Source organism: Trichomycterus rosablanca, chromosome 17 (genome assembly GCF_030014385.1).
Source record: "Trichomycterus rosablanca isolate fTriRos1 chromosome 17, fTriRos1.hap1, whole genome shotgun sequence".
NCBI lineage: Eukaryota > Metazoa > Chordata > Actinopteri > Siluriformes > Trichomycteridae > Trichomycterus > Trichomycterus rosablanca.
This window is the reverse complement of record NC_086004.1, coordinates 14,595,776-14,619,592: the sequence shown is the minus strand read 5'-3', so window position 1 is coordinate 14,619,592 and position 23,817 is coordinate 14,595,776. Positions and strand designations below refer to the sequence as shown.

The window sequence follows — 23,817 nt, the reverse complement described above, 5'->3', positions numbered from 1 at the left end:
GAGCTTCTCTGGTCTCCCAAACTACGTTTTGTCACGAAAACAAACACGAGAAGTGACAAAAGGTTTAATGACACCACGTTCAAAAATGTACGTCAACAAGTAGCGAGCGGTCAAAGTTTGTGCACTGATGTGCAGCGTAAAATCAGGAGAAAAAAATCAATGAATCTGAGTGGATTTGGATACGCAAACAGCATGGATTGTTCTATAGTGAGTTGGAGGTTAATAAATATTTTTTGCAATGCAACGTTGGTGTTATGTATGGAATGATAAGGTCAGAAATACTGTAAAACTTGTGTGTGCTGATATATTCTGATATAAACTATATTATGCCCCTGTCCCACCTTTTTACAACTCCTCACCTACGTTTCCCCTTGCACCGTATCTTGCGTTCTCATTGGCTGTTCGACATAGCACTCATTGCCAGTCGGGCAACTTAGACCCAGATATTTGACAAGCTAGATATATAACTTCAGTCGCAGAGTGCTCGGATCGAGTTGTTGAGTAGTTCACATATAGCGATTGAGAGCTGAGTTTCAATCGCCGATCACACACAGCAGTGCTGCTGGAGTTTCAAAAACCGTTTCCACTCACTGTCCACTCTATTAGACACTCCTACCTGGTTGGTCCACCTTGTAGATGTAAAGTCAGAGACGATCGCTCATCTATTGCTGCTGTTTGAGTTGGTCATCTTCTAGACCTTCATCAATGGTCACAGGACGCTGTTGGCTGGATATATTTTTGGTTGGTGGACTATTCTCAGTCCAGCAGTGACAGTAAGGTGTTTAAAAACTCCATCAGCGCTGCTGTGTCTGATCCACTCATACCAGCACAACACAAACTAACACACCACCACCATGTCAGTGTCACTGCAGTGCTGAGAATGATCCACCACCTAAATAATACCTGCTCTGTAGTGGTCCTGGGAGAATCCTGACCATTGAATAACAGGGTGAAAGCAGGCTAACAAAGCATGCAGAGATACAGATGGACTACAGTCAGTAATTGTAGAACTGTTGCTAGAAGTGTTGCTATATGGTAAGTGGAGCTGATAAAATGGACAGTGAGTGTAGAAACAAGGAGGTGGTTTTAATGTTATGGCTGATTGGTGTATCTGTTGGTATAATTGCTTTGATAATTCACTAGTGGAAAGTTCCTATATCCATAAGTAATCTGTTTTAGACTTCAAAACTTAACCTAATACCCAGAAAGGGTGCCCTCCAAAAAATAAATTCATGAATAAATAGGCCTATTCTACAAAAAAGTGTATATTATAACACATGTAGAACATGTACTTTATTATTTTATATTTATTAAGAAGACTGAGACAGATTTTAAAGTTAAGTATTATTTTTATTACTATATTAGGATTTTAGGAGGTAATTACTGGTTGCACAAGATTCATCAGTTCAAGTTTAATATCAATCACAGTCATGGACAATTTTATATCTCCAATTCACCTCACTTGCATGTTTTTGGACTGTGGGAGGAAACTGAGGCACCTAGAGGAAACCCACACAGACACAGGGAGAACATGCAAACTCCATACAGAAAGGACCCGGACCGCTCCACCTGGAAACCGAATCCAGGACCTTCTTGCTTTGAGGCAACAGTGCTACCCACCAAGCCACTGTGCCACCCTTTAAAGTAAGCAAATACTTACAAAATGCATAAACAATTAAACAGCAATGGTCATTTGGCCAAAAATTATAGCAGGCAACCAAAAGTAGAACATGTAATTTTAGTAGACTGGTATCTGATATAAGATATAATAAAAAGTTAATCCTACATCCTAACAAAGTTACATTTGAACACTGTTCACTTAGCCCAACGTGGATGTCAAAGGGAAGCTTTTAACTGTAAGGTTGCATGTTAGACATATAACATGTCCACACTATCTTGGCCATCTTTCAAAATAAATAGCCACCACAATCACTAAACATCAAAACATTCGGCAATTGGTGCTAAAATTCCAAGTCAACTTATCTGGAGTTAAAAAAGGAGATGTGTCTGTAGTTTATCTTATTACAGCTTGCTGATGTATTTTTTACATTGCAATAGGATAATAATAAATAACTTCACACCAATCAAGACTGACTGGAAAAATGCTGCCCACTCCCTGATCCATCTGCAGAGTCACTCATGCAGCATGGGCTGCACTTTTGAATTAGTGGCAGAAGTTTTCCTTGTCTGTGAAGTTGCTGTGTATCTGAGCCTCCTCCAATGCACTCACCGTTGATAAAGACTCTTGGAACCTGACAAAACCAAACAGAGTGAAAAAGATGTAAGTAAAATATACAGTGTATCACAAAAGTGAGTACACCCCTCACACTTCTGCAAATATTTCATTATATCTTTTCATGGGACAACACTATAGACATGAAACTTGGATATAACTTAGAGTAGTCAGTGTACAACTTGTATAGCAGTGTAGATTTACTGTCTTCTGAAAATAACTCAACACACAGCCATTAATGTCTAAATAGCTGGCAACATAAGTGAGTACACCCCACAGTGAACATGTCCAAATTGTGCCCAAATGTGTCGTTGTCCCTCCCTGGTGTCATGTGTCAAGGTCCCAGGTGTAAATGGGGAGCAGGGCTGTTAAATTTGGTGTTTTGGGTACAATTCTCTCATACTGGCCACTGGATATTCAACATGGCACCTCATGGCAAAGAACTCTCTGAGGATGTGAGAATTAGAATTGTTGCTCTCCACAAAGATGGCCTGGGCTATAAGAAGATTGCTAACACCCTGAAACTGAGCTACAGCATGGTGGCCAAGGTCATACAGCGGTTTTCCAGGACAGGTTCCACTCGGAACAGGCTTCGCCAGGGTCGACCAAAGAAGTTGAGTCCACGTGTTCGGCGTCATATCCAGAGGTTGGCTTTAAAAAATAGACACATGAGTGCTGCCAGCATTGCTGCAGAGGTTGAAGACGTGGGAGGTCAGCCTGTCAGTGCTCAGACCATACGCCGCACACTGCATCAACTCGGTCTGCATGGTCGTCATCCCAGAAGGAAGCTGACGCACAAGAAAGCCCGCAAACAGTTTGCTGAAGACAAGCAGTCCAAGAACATGGATTACTGGAATGCCCTGTGGTCTGACGAGACCAAGATAAACTTGTTTGGCTCAGATGGTGTCCAGCATGTGTGGCGGCGCCCTGGTGAGAAGTACCAAGACAACTGTATCTTGCCTACAGTCAAGCATGGTGGTGGTAGCATCATGGTCTTGGGCTGCATGAGTGTTGCTGGCACTGGGGAGCTGCAGTTCATTGAGGGAAACATGAATTCCAACATGTACTGTGACATTCTGAAACAGAGCATGATCCCCTCCCTTCGAAAACTGGGCCTCATGGCAGTTTTCCAACAGGATAACGACCCCAAACACAACCTCCAAGATGACAACTGCCTTGCTGAGGAAGCTGAAGGTAAAGGTGATGGACTAAACCCAATTGAGCACCTGTAGCGCATCCTCAAGTGGAAGGTGGAGGAGTTCAAGGTGTCTAACATCCACCAGCTCCGTGATGTCATCATGGAGGAGTGGAAGAGGATTCCAGTAGCAACCTGTGCAGCTCTGGTGAATTCCATGCCCAGGAGGGTTAAGGCAGTGCTGGATAATAATGGTGGTCACACAAAATATTAACACTTTGGGCACAATTTGGACATGTTCACTGTGGGGTGTACTCACTTATGTTGCCAGCCATTTAGACATTAATGGCTGTGTGTTGAGTTATTTTCAGAAGACAAGTTGTACACTGACTACTCTAAGTTATATCCAAGTTTTATTTCTATAGTGTTGTCCCATGAAAAGATATAATAAAATATTTGCAGAAATGTGAGGGGTGTACTCACTTTTGTGATACACTGTACATATCTGTACAAACGACAGTGGTACCTTGTAACTCGACGTCCCCTAAACTCAAAATCTTTGAAACTCAACGCCCTTCATCGAGAAATTTGTACCCTTAAACTCAACGTTTCACTTAAACTTGTGTTCAGTTTGTTTTTTAAAAATGTATTTGTTTAATTTCAAATTAACAATGAACAGTCGCTTTGGTTAGTACTCAGCTTGAGCGGTGCGGTAATACGTCATCAAAGTGTGCATATGAGACGAAACTGCATTTGTGTGAAATAACTGTCAAATTCACTCTGAACACATCCACATGTATCTGTGTTTAGCTGGATTTTCCACACTGTTTCACTTTTAAATTTGTGTTACAGCTCGAGGTGCTAAAAAATTTTGAGAATCAGCTTTTTATTTCATTTTTTTTTATTACATTTGTGTTTTTTTCAGTGTAAGTGTCAAAAACAATCCATTATTTTACATTAGCCTACAATATATGCAGGCCTACGAGACCATGGAATGCATTAACAGGACTCCCATACATCCTTATAGGGAAAAAATACCTTGAAACTCAACGCCAGTCCCAAAACCAACTAACGTTGAGTTTTAAGGTACCACCATATTTTGTTTTTAATCCTGTTTGTAGTGTACGTCTTATTAATGAGTCATCCTAAAACATATTGGAGTGTAAATGACTAAAAATCACAATTACTTTTAAAGCTGCACCCACACTTAAAGGTCACATAATATTGATGTTCTGTCTTTGTGATATTCATTGTCGCTGCTTGTGGGCGTACACTGTGGGAGGAAACCGGAGCTCCCGGAGGAAACCAACGTGGACACGGGGAGAACATGCAAACTCCACACATAAAGGACCCGGACTGCTCCACCTGGAAATCAAACCCAGTACCTTCTTGCTGTGAGGCGACAGTGCTACCCACTGAGCCACCGTGCCGCCCAGGAAACTACTTAATTACTGCACACATTAATAATTTGAATGGCACTATGGTAATGTATATTTTCTGCATTCAAGCCAGAAAGTCTGCTCACCCCTTTCACCTTCTCCACGTTTTATTACGTTACAGACTCATTCTAAAATAGATTAGGTTCATTTTTGCCTCGAACATCTAGAATAGAATAGAATAGAATAGAATAGAATAGAATAGAATAGAATAAAATAGAATAGAATAGAATAGAATAGAATAGAATAGAATAGAATAGAATAGAATAGAATAGAATAGTGTACATATGATATTTTACATCTTGATTTTTAGTAAATTAGCACAAATGTCTAAAAACCTGCTTTCACTTTTTGGCTGTTTTGTGTAGAATTTTGTGACAAAAAATGAACCCGATCTATTATATGTAGAATGATTTTGTAATGTAATAAAACATGGAGAAAATTAAAGGGGTGTGCAGACTTTCCGGCTTGACTGTGTGTATGAGAGCATGCAGGTATTGTTTACTGATTAACACTTGCCCCTGCCTCATCTGGGTGACTAAGTCTGATATAACATAAAATGTTTTAATAAATAAATTTAGCTGCCCATAAAATTAATACATATAAAAGACCAAAAAACTGCTTGTAGCCAAAAACTACCAGACATTTTAGTAGTTATAAAGGCTTTACATTTCTGAAATGTAAAATGACACAGACCACAGAATGATTCTTACATGTCATCATTTTTATTTTAATTAACATTAAATGCTAATAAACTAAATCAAAGTGGGTAATGTAGTGAGGTTTAACATTCACAAGACATCAGATGACACCATATAATTGGTCCAAGAAATAAGAGAATGGATTAAACAGATTACAATTTCCAGGTGACGACAGCTTCCTAAACTGTCATGGATCATTTTTGTATACAAGGAGCATATAAAAGAGCTTTATTCATTTTAGTGTCATATTTATATCTTATATATTATATATTTATATATATATATATATATATATATATATATATACAGTATATATATATATATATATATATATATATATATATATATATATATATATATATATATTTATTATATATTTATATCTTACATAAAAAAGACAAAGTAAAAATACATAATGGCCTGACTCATTGTTGCTTGCTAGCTTTAAACAGGTTTAAAAATTGTTATTGTAAAATAATTGTTATAATAGCAACTCTTACCGTTCTGGCACCAGATATTTGTGCTAGGACCTCCTGAAGCTGTCGCCCTTCGTTATGTTTATCCAGTTCAATCACTTTATAGGTGGCTCCTATCTCATTAAAAACATCCTTGGCCATCTTGCAATAAGGGCATGTCGTTTTGGAGAATATAACGATGCAGTTATGGGACACAACATCCTAAAGTGATAAAATAAATCTGATAAGAAAACAAGACAGACCTTGCATTATGATATTTTAAAATAAAGCAGTTCTTACCTGTACAAATTTTGTGTAGACCTGGCTTGACAATGCTCCAGCACCAGTGGAAGTGAAGTTTCCCATCCTAAACATAGCACACGTTATAAGAAGATTAAACAGCACGGGAAGCAAAAAGAAATAAATACATAAACAGTAAACATTTGTTACTATAAATAGCTATAGTAACCTTGTAACTTTCACTGGTGAGTACAAGAAAGATGCAGCTGATGTAAAAAAATAACATACAATTACAACAGTTAAAAAACAAATATGCTGTGTGCTAAATGTAACCATTTTTATTAAAATGTATGCTGTGTCTTTTAACAGCTTGCCGGCTGAATGCATTAAGACACCAAGCAGATTCCACAGGCGACTTAGCCACTAATCCTTCTGTTAGGAATTGTGGCTAAGAGGGAAAAGGAATTGCACCTTAAACGTCGTTATGTTTAGACTGTAAGTGGCTGCTGAATGCCGAAAAACATCATATGTAGATAAACACATAGTTAATCCTCATTTGATTTATATCCTACCCATCCCTTTTACTAGATATTTCTATTTCTATCAATATATATATATATATATATATATATATATATATATATACAGTGTATCACAAAAGTGAGTACACCCCTCACATTTCTGCAGATATTTAAGTATATCTTTTCATGGGACAACACTGACAAAATGACACTTTGACACAATGAAAAGTAGTCTGTGTGCAGCTTATATAACAGTGTAAATTTATTCTTCCCTCAAAATAACTCAATATACAGCCATTAATGTCTAAACCACCGGCAACAAAAGTGAGTACACCCCTTAGTGAAAGTTCCTGAAGTGTTAATATTTTGTGTGGCCACCATTATTTCCCAGAACTGCCTTAACTCTCCTGGGCATGGAGTTTACCAGAGCTTCACAGGTTGCCACTGGAATGCTTTTCCACTCCTCCATGACGACATCACGGAGCTGGCGGATATTCGAGACTTTGCGCTCCTCCACCTTCCGCTTGAGGATGCCCCAAAGATGTTCTATTGGGTTTAGGTCTGGAGACATGCTTGGCCAGTCCATCACCTTTACCTTCAGCCTCTTCAATAAAGCAGTGGTCGTCTTAGAGGTGTGTTTGGGGTCATTATCATGCTGGAACACTGCCCTGCGACCCAGTTTCCGGAGGGAGGGGATCATGCTCTGCTTCAGTATTTCACAGTACATATTGGAGTTCATGTGTCCCTCAATGAAATGTAACTCCCCAACACCTGCTGCACTCATGCAGCCCCAGAACATGGCATTCCCACCACCATGCTTGACTGTAGGCATGACACACTTATCTTTGTACTCCTCACCTGATTGCCACCACACATGCTTGAGACCATCTGAACCAAACAAATTAATCTTGGTCTCATCAGACCATAGGACATGGTTCCAGTAATCCATGTCCTTTGTTGACATGTCTTCAGCAAACTGTTTGCGGGCTTTCTTGTGTAGAGACTTCAGAAGAGGCTTCCTTCTGGGGTGACAGCCATGCAGACCAATTTGATGTAGTGTGCGGCGTATGGTCTGAGCACTGACAGGCTGACCCCCCACCTTTTCAATCTCTGCAGCAATGCTGACAGCACTCCTGCGCCTATCTTTCAAAGACAGCAGTTGGATGTGACGCTGAGCACGTGCACTCAGCTTCTTTGGACGACCAACGCGAGGTCTGTTCTGAGTGGACCCTGCTCTTTTAAAACGCTGGATGATCTTGGCCACTGTGCTGCAGCTCAGTTTCAGGGTGTTGGCAATCTTCTTGTAGCCTTGGCCATCTTCATGTAGCGCAACAATTCGTCTTTTAAGATCCTCAGAGAGTTCTTTGCCATGAGGTGCCATGTTGGAACTTTCAGTGACCAGTATGAGAGAGTGTGAGAGCTGTACTACTAAATTGAACACACCTGCTCCCTATGCACACCTGAGACCTAGTAACACTAACGAGTCACATGACATTTTGGAGGGAAAATGACAAGCAGTGCTCAGTTTGGACATTTAGGGGTGTAGTCTCTTAGGGGTGTACTCACTTTTGTTGCCGGTGGTTTAGACATTAATGGCTGTGTATTGAGTTATTTTGAGGGAAGAATAAATTTACACTGTTATATAAGCTGCACACAGACTACTTTTCATTGTGTCAAAGTGTCATTTTGTCAGTGTTGTCCCATGAAAAGATATACTTAAATATCTGCAGAAATGTGAGGGGTGTACTCACTTTTGTGATACACTGTATATATATACTGTATATATACACTAACATTAAAATCACCTCCTTGTTTCTACACTCACTGTCCATTTTATCAGCTCCACTTACCATATAGAAGCACTTTGTAGTTCTACAATTACTGACTGTACTTCATCTATTTCTCTACATACCTTTTACCCTGTTCTTCAATAGTCAGGACCCCCACAGAGCAGGTATTATTTAGGTGGTGGATCATTCTCAGAACTGCATTGATAATGACATGGTGGTGGTGTGTTAGTGTATGTTGTGCTGGTATAAGTGGATCAAACACAGCAGTGCTGCTGGAGTTTCCATTCACTGTCCACTCTATTAGACACTCCTACCTAATTGGTCTACCTTGTAGATGTAAAGTCAAAGACGATCGCTTATCTATTGCTGCTGTTTGAGTTGGTCATCTTCTAGACCAGGGGTCATCAAACTACGGCCCGATGCTTTAATTTGACCGGCCCCTTTAACCACAGCAGTAATACATGTTGTCTGGCCACTGATCATCTTCGAACTCACAGTATTATAACGGGGGGAAAAATAACAGAGGAAACAAAAATTTGCCACCCGGAGTCTCAGTAGATTATACGGCAGCGATCCAACGGGTGGCGCTCCAAGCATGAGGGGAGTGATTGGCGCATCAATAGAGAGATGAGTGACCGCAGCCACTGAACTGTGTTGCAAAGCAGTTAAGTGGGATTTCGTTATGAAAATCCTTGTGTCCTGTGTTAATTTCATTCAAGCTAATGCTCTTAACTACAGGCAGTTTCAGGAATTCTTGTCTGAGCTGAAGATGTGCTTTACTGAGATCCGCTGGCTAGGTCGGGGCGAGTTTTGAAATGTTTTAACGACCTGCTCCCGGAGATCACCGCATTTATGCATCCAAAATCAAAACTCAAGCACATTGTTTAATTTTTATGCTTCTCTTTCCATTGCTCCCCGATCTCAATAAAACATGCACTCAAAGTAACTACCGTTTTCGGGAGCATCTACTTCTGTGTGCAGACTTTTTCGAAGTTGAAACACCTTAAATCTCCAACCAGATCCAGACTCACTGATCAACATTTATTAGCTATTATGACTGGCAGTAACAAATATGGAACCTGACGCTTACTCTCGTCAGGCAAAAGCAGGCTCACAGTTCACACTGATTTTTTAAGGAAACACTGTATGAGGTAGGATAATGGAAATTATTGAAATAAATAAAATTTCTGCATTATCATTATGAACTACAATTATACAAAGCACAGACAATACATCCAGTATACATAGTAAATAGTTTTTTTTGGGTGTGTTTACTATTTCACCCGCGGTCCGGCCCCCCGAAACACTGAAGAACAGTAATCTGGCCCTTTGGTTAAAAAGTTTGAGGACCCCTGTTCTAGACCTTCATCAGTGGTCACAGGACGCTGCCCATGGGGTGCTGTTGGCTGGATATTTTTGGTTGGTGGACTATTCTCAGTCCAGCAGTGACAGTGAGGTGTTTAAAAACTCATACCAACACAACACTCACTAACACACCACCACCATGTCCGTGTCACTGCAGTGCTGAAAATGATCCACCACCCAAATAATATCTACTCTGTGGTGGTCCTGACTATTGAAGAACAACGTGAAAGAAGGCTAACAAAGCATGCAGAGAAACAGATGGACTACAGTCAGTAATTGCAGAACTTCAAAGTGCTTCTATATGGTAAGTGCAGCTGATAAAATGGACAGTGAGTGTAGAAACAAGGAGGTGGTTTTAATGTTATGGTTATCAGTTATGTTATGGCTGATCGGTATATATATATATATATATATATAGTTTAAAAAGGTGAGGAATCATTTATAAAAAAAAAAACGTACAGTTCAAAGTGACATTACGTTACATGCACCAGTTAGCCCTACAGAACGATAACGTAGAATTAAGAATATAAGAATTAAAATGAACTGCAAAAGACCGTCAGACTTCAATTCTATTTCAGTTTGCTGACATTAAAAATAAAACAGCTTTTTATTTTAAAAGTCATTTAAGTCATTTGCTTTTACCTCACGTTATTCCTTTTCTTCTACAGTGATTTGATAGCGTTTAGTTGCACGTATCGCCATCTGCAGGTAGCAGATTGTAAATTGTGTTTGGGTACAGTGGTACTTTGAAACTCAACGTCAATTGGTTCTGGGAGTGGCGTTGACTTTAAAAGGCATTTCAAGGTATTTTTTTTCCCATAAGGATGTATGGAAAACCTGTTAATGCGTTCCATGGGCCCATTAAGGTTAATGTAAAATAATGATTCAAGAGTTTTATTCTCATGTGCGCAGAAGAAACAGCAGTTACACTGTACAATGAAATTCGTACTTTGCTAGTGGGGTTGTTTTTGACACTTACACACTGAAAATAACACAAATATTCTATAAAAACACTGAAATACAATTGAAAACAGTTAAAAATCAATATTTTATTTATTTATTAAAATTTTAACGTCATGTTTTACACACTTTGGTTACATTCATGACAGAACAGGTAGTTACTGGTTGCACAAGATTCATCAGTTTAATGTCAAACACAGTCATGGACAATTTTGTATCTCCAATTAGCCTGGCTGCATGCACGCAGACATGAGGAGAACATGCAAACTCCACACAGAAAGGACCCGGACCACCCCACCTGGGGATCTAACCCAGGACCTTCTTTCTCTGAGGTGACGGTGCTACCCACTGAGTCACCATGCCACCCTAAAAATCACTATAAAAAAGACAATAAAACCTGTTCTTTACCTTTACTTCTATATTTTTTCCTTATGCTTTTTAATTGTGGAGATGCTTGATCTTGGAATATCGTATTCCATTCAGTAAAGGCACATTCACATGAGCAGCGGCAAAATAGCTTTTGCGCTGGCTGTGCCGTGCTTAACATGACTTATTGTACTAAAACAATGAGGAATTTCATTAGTGGAGAGAACATATGAGCAGTAATAATTAAGAGAGGTTTAGTGTTTCTGTTGTTCTTTTAATACATTAAGTCATGTTAAGCGTTTTAGACTCTCAGTAAAGCTTGTTCTTACAATTTCTCAGAGCCTCGAGCTGTAACACAAGTTTAAATGTAAGACAGGAGAAAAATCCAGCAATTCACAGATACATCCGGAGGCTTTCAGAGTGAATTTGACGGATATTCCACACAAATGCAGATTCGTCTCATATTTGCACTTTGATGACGCCTTACTGCACCGCTCCAGCCAAGCACTGAGCAAAGCAGCAGTCACGCGCGTACATGTTGAGTTTAAGGTTATTAAATAAATTTCTCGCTTGCAAGAAATTTCTCGATGAAGGGCATAGAGTTTCAAAGATTTTGAGTGTGGGAGACGTTGAGTTACAAGATACCACTGTATTGTGTTTGGGTCTTAATTCAAGTAATAGAACACACAATCTAGAGTAGGCTGGAATAGAATGTATGTAAAACTCTGGTAGATGATCTTTAATTAGGATGATCATAGTTTGTTTTTTAATGAGGTAAAGATGAGCAGGAAGGTAAGGGGGAGTAATTATATGTAATTATATGTTTTACAGCATGTGTTAGGTGGAACCTGCAACTCATTCAGGTTGCACAGAAAGTTCAGCTCTTCCAGGATTACACATCCATAAGTACCATCACAAGAAGGTGTGCAGTGTCTCCTAGTTTAGCCTCAAGAGCATAAAGGAGATTCTAGAACACAGGTCATCAAACAATGAAAGCTGGACAAGGCCGAAGAAGGGAATTGAGCCAGTAGCAGGAATGGTATCTGCTCCTTTATGTGAAAGAACACCATAATTGGCAAGTCTGCCACTGTTGCCAACAAAACATAAAAAGGCTACACTGTATCAATACAATTAAAAATAGAACATAGTTTATATTAGACACTTAGTGCAATGGGGAAAAAGAAAGGGAAGGACACAAAAACCTCATAACTAAAGGAACTAAAAGACAATGGAACAAAATCAGATATGTATAGAGCTGGAGAGCTGGAATAAAGCATGTAAACATCCAAGATAATAGTCACATCTCCTCCAGTATTTTCAAAACTGACAACCACATTTTGCCGAATTTTAGATATGTATAATGAATTTCAAAAGTGAGTTTTTCCACTTGGTAAAAAGTTTTTGTCTAATATTTCCTCAACAATTTGATGGACAAACCTAGGGCAAACGTATATATACTGTATATATATATATACAGTGTATCACAAAAGTGAGTACACCCCTCACATTTCTGCAAATATTTTATTATATCTTTTCATGGGACAACACTATAGAAATGAAACTTGGATATAACTTAGAGTAGTCAGTGTACAACTTGTATAGCAGTGTAGATTTACTGTCTTCTGAAAATAACTCAACACACAGCCATTAATGTCTAAATGGCTGGCAACATAAGTGAGTACACCCCACAGTGAACATGTCCAAATTGTGCCTAAAGTGTCAATATTTTGTGTGACCACCATTATTATCACTGCCTTAACCCTCCTGGGCATGGAATTCACCACAGCTGCACAGGTTGCTACTGGAATCCTCTTCCACTCCTCCATGATGACATCACGGAGCTGGTGGATGTTAGACACCTTAAACTCCTCCAACTTCCACTTGAGGATGCGCCACAGGTGCTCAATTGGGTTTAGTCCATCACCTTTACCTTCAGCTTCCTCAGCAAGGCAGTTGTCATCTTGGAGGTTGTGTTTGGGGTCGTTATCCTGTTGGAAAACTGCCATGAGGCCCAGTTTTCGAAGGGAGGGGATCATGCTCTGTTTCAGAATGTCACAGTACATGTTGGAATTCATGTTTCCCTCAATGAACTGCAGCTCCCCAGTGCCAGCAACACTCATGCAGCCCAAGACCATGATGCTACCACCACCATGCTTGACTGTAGGCAAGATACAGTTGTCTTGGTACTTCTCACCAGGGCGCCGCCACACATGCTGGACACCATTTGAGCCAAACAAGTTTATCTTGGTCTCGTCAGACCACAGGGCATTCCAGTAATTCATGTTCTTGGACAGCTTGTCTTCAGCAAACTGTTTGCTGGCTTTCTTGTGCGTCAGCTTCCTTCTGGGATGATGACCATGCAGACCGAGTTGATGCAGTGTGCGGTGTATGGTCTGAGCACTGACAGGCTGACCTCCCACGTCTTCAACCTCTGCAGCAATGCTGGCAGCACTCATGTGTCTATTTTTTAAAGCCAACCTCTGGATATGACGCCGAACACGTGGACTCGACTTCTTTGGTCGACCCTGGCGAAGCCTGTTCCGAGTGGAACCTGTCCTGGAAAACCGCTGTATGACCTTGGCCACCATGCTGTAGCTCAGTTTCAGGGTGTTAGCAATCTTCTTATAGCCCAGGCCATCTTTGTGGAGAGCAACAATTCTATTTCTCACATCCTCAGAGAGTTCTTTGCCATGAGGTGCCATGTTGAATATCCAGTGGCCAGTATGAGAGAATTGTACCCAAAACACCAAATTTAACAGCCCTGCTCCCCATTTACACCTGGGACCTTGACACATGACACCAGGGAGGGACAACAACACATTTGGGCACAATTTGGACGTGTTCACTGTGGGGTGTACTCACTTATGTTGCCAGCTATTTAGACATTAATGGCTGTGTGTTGAGTTATTTTCAGAAGACAGTAAATCTACACTGCTATACAAGTTGTACACTGACTACTCTAAGTTATATCCAAGTTTCATGTCTATAGTGTTGTCCCATGAAAAGATATAATGAAATATTTGCAGAAATGTGAGGGGTGTACTCATTTTTGTGATACACTGTATATATATATATATATATATATATATATATATATAATGGCAAGCAAAATAGGAAATATATAGCAAACACTGATATATACGGAATGAAACTCGATAATGAAACTCAATAGATATATGGAATGAAAACTAATATACAGTGGGGAAAATAAGTATTTGATCCCCTGCTGATTTTGTAAGTTTACCCCCTTACAAAGACTTGAACAGTCTATAATTTTTATGGAAGGTTTATTTTAACAGAGAGATATACTGTATATATATACAGTGTATCACAAAAGTGAGTACACCCCTCACATTTCTGCAAATATTTCATTATATCTTTTCATGGGACAACACTATAGACATGAAACTTGGATATAACTTAGAGTAGTCAGTGTACAACTTGTATAGCAGTGTAGATTTACTGTCTTCTGAAAATAACTCAACACACAGCCATTAATGTCTAAATGGCTGGCAACATAAGTGAGTACACCCCACAGTGAACATGTCCAAATTGTGCCCAAAGTGTCAATATTTTGTGTGACCACCATTATTATCCAGCACTGCCTTAACCCTCCTGGGCATGGAATTCACCAGCGCTGCACATGTTGCTACTGGAATCCTCTTCCACTCCTCCATGATGACATCACGGAGCTGGTGGATGTTAGACACCTTGAACTCCTCCACCTTCCACTTGAGGATGCGCCACAGGTGCTCAATTGGGTTTAGTCCATCACCTTTACCTTCAGCTTCCTCAGCAAGGCAGTTGTCATCTTGGAGGTTGTGTTTGGGGAAGGGAGTTTTCGAAGGGAGGGGATCATGCTCTGTTTCAGAATGTCACAGTACATGTTGAAATTCATGTTTCCCTCAATGAACTGCAGCTCCCCAGTGCCAGCAACACTCATGCAGCCCAAGACCATGATGCTACCACCACCATGCTTGACTGTAGGCAAGATACAGTTGTCTTGGTACTTCTCACCAGGGTGCCGCCACACATGCTGGACACCATCTGAGCCAAACAAGTTTATCTTGGTCTCGTCAGACCACAGGGCATTCCAGTAATCCATGTTCTTGGACTGCTTGTCTTCAGCAAACTGTTTGCGGGCTTTCTTGTGCGTCAGCTTCCTTCTGGGATGACGACCATGCAGACGGAGTTGATGCAGTGTGCGGCGTATGGTCTGAGCACTGACAGGCTGACCTCCCACGTCTTCAACCTCTGCAGCAATGCTGGCAGCACTCATGTGTCTATTTTTTAAAGCCAACCTCTGGATATGACGCCGAACACGTGGACTCAACTTCTTTGGTCGACCCTGGCGAGGCCTGTTCCGAGTGGAACCTGTCCTGGAAAACCGCTGTATGACCTTGGCCACCGTGCTGTAGCTCAGTTTCAGGGTGTTAGCAATCTTCTTATAGCCTAGGCCATCTTTGTGGAGAGCAACAATTCTATTTCTCACATCCTCAGAGAGTTCTTTGCCATGAGGTGCCATGTTGAATATCCAGTGGCCAGTATGGGAGGATTGTACCCAAAACACCAAATGTAACAGCCCTGCTCCCCATTCACACCTGGGACCTTGACACATGACACCAAGGAGGGACAACGACACATTTGGGCACAATTTGGACATGTTCACTGTGGGGTGTACTCACTTATGTTATCAGCTATTTAGACATTAATGGCTGTGTGTTGAGTTATTTTCAGAAGACAGTAAATCTACACTGCTATACAAGCTGTTTACTGACTACTCTAAATTATATCCAAGTTTCATTTCATATAGTGTTGTCCCATGAAAAGATATAATAAAATATTTGCAGAAATGTGAGGGGTGTACTCACTTTTGTGAGATACTGTATATTGTGTTTCATTCCATATATATCAGTGTTTGCTATATATTTCCTGTTTGGCTTGCCATATATACACATACTGTACAATAAATAAATACATTGCAGTTCATATACAGTATTTCTTTGTTGGTTCTCTAGTATATAAATATATAAACACATCAGTAAATATGTTTTCATGTATAAAAAAAAATTCCAGAATTCCTGAATAAAGATTTTTGGTTTTGCTATGATAAAAGCACAGTGTTTTGTAATGTTTTATGTAGTGTGTAATGACTACTGTGTAGTGTTCATGCATTGGCTGGATTTGTGTGTATTTTGACAGCAGTGTTTGGTTTTGAGCAAAGATGAAATAGTTTTGAGTTGATTGTTTGATTTTGCAAGACAAATCAGAGGTTTTGTGAAAGTAGCTTATATTTTGGGTTTTGTGTTGTGTTTGGAGAAAAGGAGAGGACATTTTGGAAAATGTGTTTTTAGCAACTCAGAAAAACTGTAAAAGGGTTTTTCTACCACAAAATTTTTAAATAAATAATGGGGGACAAAGTACAATTGTTCAATAATTGTACATAAACTGCTTTATCCTGGTCAGTATTATTGGGTTCTGTATTAGTGGTGGTAAATTCGGTTCATTTTATGGACTCGGGTTAATCTGAGTCACTCAGTAATGTGATCCGGTTCACTTGAGTACCCCATCACCCCCCCTTCCCGTCCAATAAATAAACTAAATTACAACTGTAAGGATCCACAAGCACATTATTAGGTTACAGATGTTTATTTAAAATTTTAATTTTAATTTAAATTCCACACATTCAAACACAACTTAAACACAAATAACAACAAATGGATCATGGGGGATAGGGACAAGGGGGGACTCACCTACCAATCAGATGGGTATATTAAAGTTTTTTGCAGTTGCTAAGGCCCAAAAAAATTGTACTAGCAGCACAATTTTAGAAATTACTAACTTAAATAGCCTTTCTATTGACCTGGTACTCTTACTCTGGTAAACTATAAGCTCATTCTCTACCTTACACTCAGCTAGCAATTCTAAAACACACTTTTGGCCAAACACTAAACACAGGTGTAATGTGGGAGAAAGGAGGACTCACAGGCAGAGATAAACTACAAATTAAATTTTATTTATTAATAACAAACAGAAAAATAAACAGAGAAATAAAAAGAGAAACCAAAAAACCGATCGGAACCTCCGACGGAAGCTGCATACGCAGCGAACCAAAAATGTACGAAAGGGAAACTCAAAAGAGCGGACGCGAACCCCGTTCTTTCAGGTGAGAACCGGGAGCGTTACTACCGCGCCAACACGGCACGGGTTAACAAAAGCGCGTAGACGCTGAGGGCGCTACGGTGAGCAGGTGCGGGAGAAAAACCTCCGCTGAATACCAGCCCCAGCACAGCGGTAGGCTAGCGTAGATATCAATCGGCGCGCGACAAGCTTACGGTCGCAGTAGCTGAAGCACACCGATCTGAAACGAGAGAAAAAGATGCAAGTTCAAAGCTAACTACCTCAACCTTGCGGTTTACACACCCTAATGGCCTTGTGCCACCAGGGGTACCACCTAAGGCTAAAAAAAGAGCGTGGACGAGCTGCCACTGAGAGAGCTAAAACAAACAAAAGGTGCGACACCTGCTGCTGCGCGGAGCCGGCTTAAATAGCCAGCCCACAGCTGCGGGTGATCAGCCCTAATTAGCGACCTACTTACTTAAGGCCTTTGTTTTCTGAGCTCTGTAACGCCTGCTTCGCTGGGAACCCGGGGCACGTTCACCAGCTACAACATGCATCCTAATAACAGGTTGCTACATTAAATAAAGCAATACAAATTGAACACCCAGTGTTTCTTTTTGGAATACACTGCCCCCACAGGTGCAAACGCCTCTGGATAATCTTTACAAATCAGCACCTGAGCCCTATAAAAGAGGTCACAGGTTACACATCTTGGTTTGCACAACAATGGAGGCAAATGCAGGAGAAAGAGGACAAGGCCGAGGAAGAGGACAAGGACAGGGAAAAAGGACAGGGAAGAGGACGAGGACAAGCACGAGCACCAGTACCAGCACCAGCAAGAGCACCACCACCAGCACCAGCAAGAGCAACTATCACCGATGAGATCCGGGCCACTCTGGTTGACCATGTGATCAACCATGGGTTGAGTTTTCGTGAGGCTGGGCAGAGGGTCCAGCCTAATATAAGCCGCTACACTGTAGCAAACATTATCCGGACCTTTTGGAATGAGAATCGGTAAGTAAACCTATTTTCTATACCATACTACTGAACTCTCACAACTGAACTGTGTACACCACTGTACTACTGCAGTGTAGTGCCAGATCATTATTTACAGTAGCATTTCACTTTACACTAATAACCATTCACATCATGTTTCTGCAGAACTGCAGGACTACCCCTTACTGGAGGAAGAAGACGGCTGTTCACCCCAGAGCAGGAAGAGGACATCATAAACATGGTCAGAGAAGACAACAGCATACGCCCTTCGACAAATACGACAATACATCATTACAGACAATGTCACATTTAGCAATATCCATTTCGTGAGTTTATCTGCACTGGGCCGTCTCCTTCATAGACATGTAAGCATGAAGCAGATATACAGGGTCCCGTTTCAGCGCAACTCTGAACGGGTAAAGCAACTGCGCTATGAATATGTGCAGGTACACTGCTATCCTCTTACAAGTACTGTAATCCATTGCTCTGTGCAACATAATATTAAGTACTTTGTATATTTCAATTTTGTGTAATGTTTGGTTTCAGAGGGTGATGGAGCTAGATGCAGCTGCTGTGGAACACAAGTTCCTTTACACTGATGAAGCTGGCTTCAACTTTGCCAAAACAAGGTGCAGGGGGAGGAACATTATAGGACACCGTGCCATTGTCTGTGTTCCTGGAGCAGCGTGGTGGCAACATCACAATGTGTGCAGCTATAAGCCAGAATGGTGTTGTTCATCATCATGCCACCCTTGGTCACTACAACACAGCACACATCACATTCCTTGACACACTGCACAACATTCTTATTCCCCATTACCAGGGGGAGGGACCAGAGCAGTCCAGGAACGTTGTTGTCTGGGACAATGTTAGTTTCCACCGGGCTGTTCAGGTCCAAAACTGGTTCACTGATCATCCACAATTCGTTGTGCTTTACCTTCCACCATACTCTCCATTCCTGAACCCCACTGAGGAGTTCTTTTTAGCATGGAGGTGTATGATCGGCAGCCCCACCAACGCATCCCGCTTCTCCAGGCAATGGAGGAGTCCTGTGGTGACATTGATGAGGGGGCGTGCCAGGGGTGGATACGTCACTCCAGACGGTACTTCCCTCGCTGACTGGCCAGAGAGGACATTGCTTGTGATGTAGATGAGGTGTTGTGGCCAGACCCAGACAGAAGACAAGATGCACCCTAATTTTTTCCCCCTTTTTTTTCTTTGGAGTTACAGGCCTATTATAATTTTGTGTTTTGTGTTACAGTATATACAGCATGTTTGTTTCAGTAATGTTCAAAAAATAAACAATACCCTCATTGTGTTTTACTTTATGGTGTTTATTTACTAATTATGCATAAATAGCCTATATTTATGAAAACATATGTACATATGAGTACTATGACAGACTTTTACAGCAGACTGCTGAGTCCTGCACACTAAACACTCAAAAACCACAAGCTAGTAGTGTTTTGCATTTATTCCATCAGTGTGTAGTTGTCGTGTAGAAAAATCTATTCAGTTGCTGTGTGTGTGTCGAGTTTGGATTCAAAAATACCATTCTAGCAAGAGTTTACAGAGCTTTGGGTGAAGTGTTCGCTTTGTCCAGAAGTGTAAGATATTCTGCATATTGTGTATGGGCAGCTGTGTGTTAAGTTTGGACAAAAGAAGAGATAGTTCCTGAAATTGGGTCTAAGCAAACTCAAAAAACTGTAATTGGTCAAGGGTTCAAGGGGGATGATCAACAACAAATTGTCATGGTAACTTGACCCAGTCAGTTAGCCAAAGTGGCACCAAAGCAGTCAATAAATTACCATGGGGGCTATGATACTCCTTAAGTGGTACAGTACTAAAATACCTTGTAAGCATTTGCCTTTTAATAATAATATAACTACATTTTGTTGTTGTTTTGCTTACAAGAAATTATGCTGCAATACTAATCTATACCACTACTACTACTACTACTACTACTAATAATAATAATAATAATAGCATGTGCATAAAATCAGCCACATTATGAACACCAGTGTGTTTAACTGCTTGTTAATTGGAAAATTTAACTTGTTACTTAGATTCACAGACTGGAGTGAAGTCGGTTCAGCCAAATCATGAGTCTGCTGTGTTTCCGGTGAGTCTGCTCACTCAACCTATATACTTAACAGCAGCCAGTCAGAGGACTCATAGGATCCGGGTTAATTGAGACCTCTGACTCGTGATTCCTGATTCAGTTTGAAGATTCGAATTATTAACCCCGGTGATTCAGGAACCGCCCAGCTCTATTCTGTACCACTCAGAAGCAAGATCATACCTTGCAGAGACACACACACACATATTGTCACTAGATTACATTTCTTTGTTCATGTAATGTGGATTATATTAACAACATTATGACTTATTAAGGCATTACATTTGTAAAATATAAAACAATATATAAAATACAGACTTCTATAATTTAGACATGTTAACTCCACCCTTTCCCAACTCCATTTTAACTTCTGCTTACTGGACAACATCCACGCTGGCCAGATAAGACTGCAGACTAGCACATTTTCCTCTGACATGTATGAAGACGTTCTTTTTACAGACACTGAGGAAAACTGAGGTATTCTTTCTACTACTCATGCAGGCACTTTGACTAGACAGCAAAACCACACTTCCCTCCTTCAGACATGACCAACTGTGCCTTTAAAGTGTCTGACCAGGCCAGTGGCCAGTAAAATTAAGACATTTTATGAACCCACTACTATCCTGACAGGTGTTTGGATTAACTAGTTTTAGGATTAAGTAGTTGGTCCAAATATATATAAAAAAAAGTATATAAATAAAATGTATAATCACAATATTCTAATAATTCTAATAATGCACAATAAATGCAGCTTCAGCATTTTATTTTTGACAAGTTGTATATGTATGTATAAAATAATGCAGTGAGGTTGTGTCAAATAGGTACAGGGTGATCAAAGTGTTCACATTTAAATTTATATTTTAGAATAATGTATGAGCTTTATTGTCGAGACATACATTTACATTTACTGTAGTTAGCAACACTAAAAAGAAATAATCATATTAATCAAAAAAATTATTATTATTACTTTACAACTATTAGTATATTGATACTTACTTTTGCAGGGTTGTTCAGTGTCCCATTTTCCTTCTCGATTACATAAGATAAAAGTTCTTACAGATTCATATCCAGGATTACACTGAAAATAAACTTTAGTTCCTGGTTTATAAGTATTTGGTTGATACCCAGTTATTTTTCCATATGTAATCACTGGTGCTTTACAAACAATTTCTGAAATATATACAAAATATTTACATATCAGCTAATTAATAATATACACACTAGCAAACTACATGCTTCTCAGAATCAGCACTTACCAGTACATAGTTCTTGTGGAGACCAGCTGTTCTCTGTACACGTGGCCTTTTCAGCTGTTTTACTAAAACCCCAATTACAATAATAATAATAGGAATCGTCCAATCCTCTTTTAGTAAAATAGTAATCAGGTGAATACACATGTTTGTCATATGGAACGTCACAGGTTATCGCTGCAAAGATATTTCTGTCATTATTAATGTTTATTTTAACAAAGCTGCCATTAACAGTTTTAAAATATATACATTTTGTTACAATTTGTCTTTTACCTGCACACTTTGGTAGGATTTCCCATTGTCCATTTTCTGTGCATCTGATCGGTTGTGACTTTTTCTTTGTTCCACCAACCCAGTAGCCTTTTGAGCAGATGATCTCAACATACTCTAAAGCTTTAAATATATTTTTCCCTGTTGGGAATGTCTTTTCTGTGCCAAAGGTAGCTGGTCCAAGTGCACAAGTCATTTCTACTGTAAAGAAAATTTGTATAAACAAAAAAAATCAAAACTAGTAAAATGAAAATGTTACAAATTAATAATAATAATTACAGGAATCCTAACAACAACAACATAATAATAATAATAATAATAATAATTTTTCCTACGGTTGTGCAATATAGATCTGTGATTTGTAGAGCTCTATGTTCCTGCTGCTGTAACAAAACTATCTAACAGACAGGCGACTTTGTGTGTGCAAGCACAAATTTGGTGATGGTGTGAATACTTCATTGAAAGCATGTATGTGCAATGTCAATGGGTTTGTGATGAATGAGAGTGAAAGGAGGGAGGAGGGATGAGAAATGGAGGAGTGTGGGACAGTATAATTGTGGATTAAAGCTTATTAACCTGCACTAAAAGACTACATGCAGTTTGGTGGCTGTCAGATCTTTAAACTTCTAGAGTTTGGGCATGAATGAAAACACATTAAAGTGAATGGGAGAAAGAAGGTTGAAAAAAACAAGAAATGAAGAAGTGCAAGTCAGTATGACTGTGGGTTAGAGCTTGATGACCTATACTGATGGTGCACATAAATTTCATATTTCAAATTTCAATTTCAATTTTGGTGGCTCATCGGTAAAGAGAAGATAGGGTTTTGGTATAGGAAAAAATGAGTGAGATTAAATGGGGGGGACCAAGGAATGTGTGGTACGTTGAATACTTTTGGTGAGAGCTATGAGTGTGTATGTATGGGGTCGGGATGAAACCTTTTTCCCAGAGATGTCATTGTGGTGTGCAAGATAGTTGGTAAAGTATTGCTTGGCAGATGTTTATGTGTTGCTAGGTGTTTGCCAAGGTGTACTCATTGGTTGTTGAGTTTTTAGGTAGTTGTAGTGGCAAAAGCAACAAGAGTTGCGAGGCAGTTACTGAGATGATGCCAAGTTGTTGCTAGGTGGTTGCTAAGCTAACAGGTTAGTTGATAAGGGGCTACTATGCAGTTGCCAAGGTATACCAAGTGGATGCTAAGGTGTTGTTAGTTGGTTCCGAAGGTGTTTCCAAGTTGTTAGTAGGACATAAGGGGTGTTATTAAGCACTTGCTATGGTAACGGTTGATTGTTACAGTGTAGTTAAGTGGTTGCTAAGGTGCAGCTAGATGGATGCCAAGGTGTACTTGGGTTACAGAGCTGTTGCTAAGAGATTTCTTAGGTGTTTTGCACCGTTGCTATGGTGTTTAGGTGGTGGCTAAGGTGTAAATAAGAATTGTGAATGTATTTGCTTAAACAGTTGATTGTGTGTGTGTGCAAGTACTTAGTTGGTGGGGGTGAGAATACTTTTGATTAAAGGTATTGATGTATATACAACGATCAGGCATAACATTATAACCCTCTCCTTGTTTCTACACTCACTGTCCATTTTATCAACTCCATTTACTATACAGAACACTTTGTAGTTCTACAATTACTGACTGTAGTCTATCTGTTTATTTACATACTTTTTAAACTTGCTTTCACCCTTTTCTTCAATGGTCAGGACCCCACAGGACCACTACAGAGTAGGTATTATTTGGGTGGTGGGTAATTCTCAGCACTGCAGTGACACTGACATGGTGGTGGTGTGTTAGTGTGTGTTGTGCTGGTATGAGTGGATAAGACACAGCAGCGCTGATGGAGTTTTTAAATGCCGTGTCCACTC

At 39.9% G+C, this 23,817-nt stretch overlaps 1 protein-coding gene across 2 annotated transcripts; it reads right to left on the bottom strand.

The window, feature by feature from the left end:
* Positions 1-1,329: 1,329 nt before the first annotated feature.
* glrx2 (glutaredoxin 2) lies at positions 1,330-23,514 on the bottom strand. 2 transcript variants are annotated; one of them, XM_063013208.1, is made up of 6 exons: positions 21,961-23,514; positions 21,694-21,864; positions 21,434-21,607; positions 6,261-6,327; positions 6,006-6,182; positions 1,330-2,252 (listed from the first exon to the last, which is right to left on the bottom strand). In XM_063013208.1, exons 4-6 carry the CDS (start codon positions 6,324-6,326, stop codon positions 2,085-2,087), a joined length of 411 nt encoding a protein of 136 aa, XP_062869278.1. In that variant the 5' UTR covers position 6,327; positions 21,434-21,607; positions 21,694-21,864; positions 21,961-23,514; the 3' UTR covers positions 1,330-2,084. The 2 variants fall into 2 exon arrangements, 1 of the variants encoding a protein (XP_062869278.1); XR_010015149.1 differs by lacking the exons at positions 1,330-2,252; positions 6,006-6,182; positions 6,261-6,327 and adding an exon at positions 19,632-20,620.
* Between the last annotated feature and the right edge of the window lie 303 nt (positions 23,515-23,817).

Excerpts from the sequence above, each read along its gene's own strand:
- glrx2 (XM_063013208.1), bottom strand. The coding sequence starts at position 6,326 with ATGGGAAACTTCACTTCCACTGGTGCTGGAGCATTGTCAAGCCAGGTC. Across the intron at positions 6,183-6,260 it reads TCTACACAAAATTTGTACAG|GATGTTGTGTCCCATAACTG; the intron begins GTAAGAACTGCT and ends TTATCACTTTAG. Across the intron at positions 2,253-6,005 it reads AAATATCTGGTGCCAGAACG|GTTCCAAGAGTCTTTATCAA; the intron begins GTAAGAGTTGCT and ends TGGTTTTGTCAG.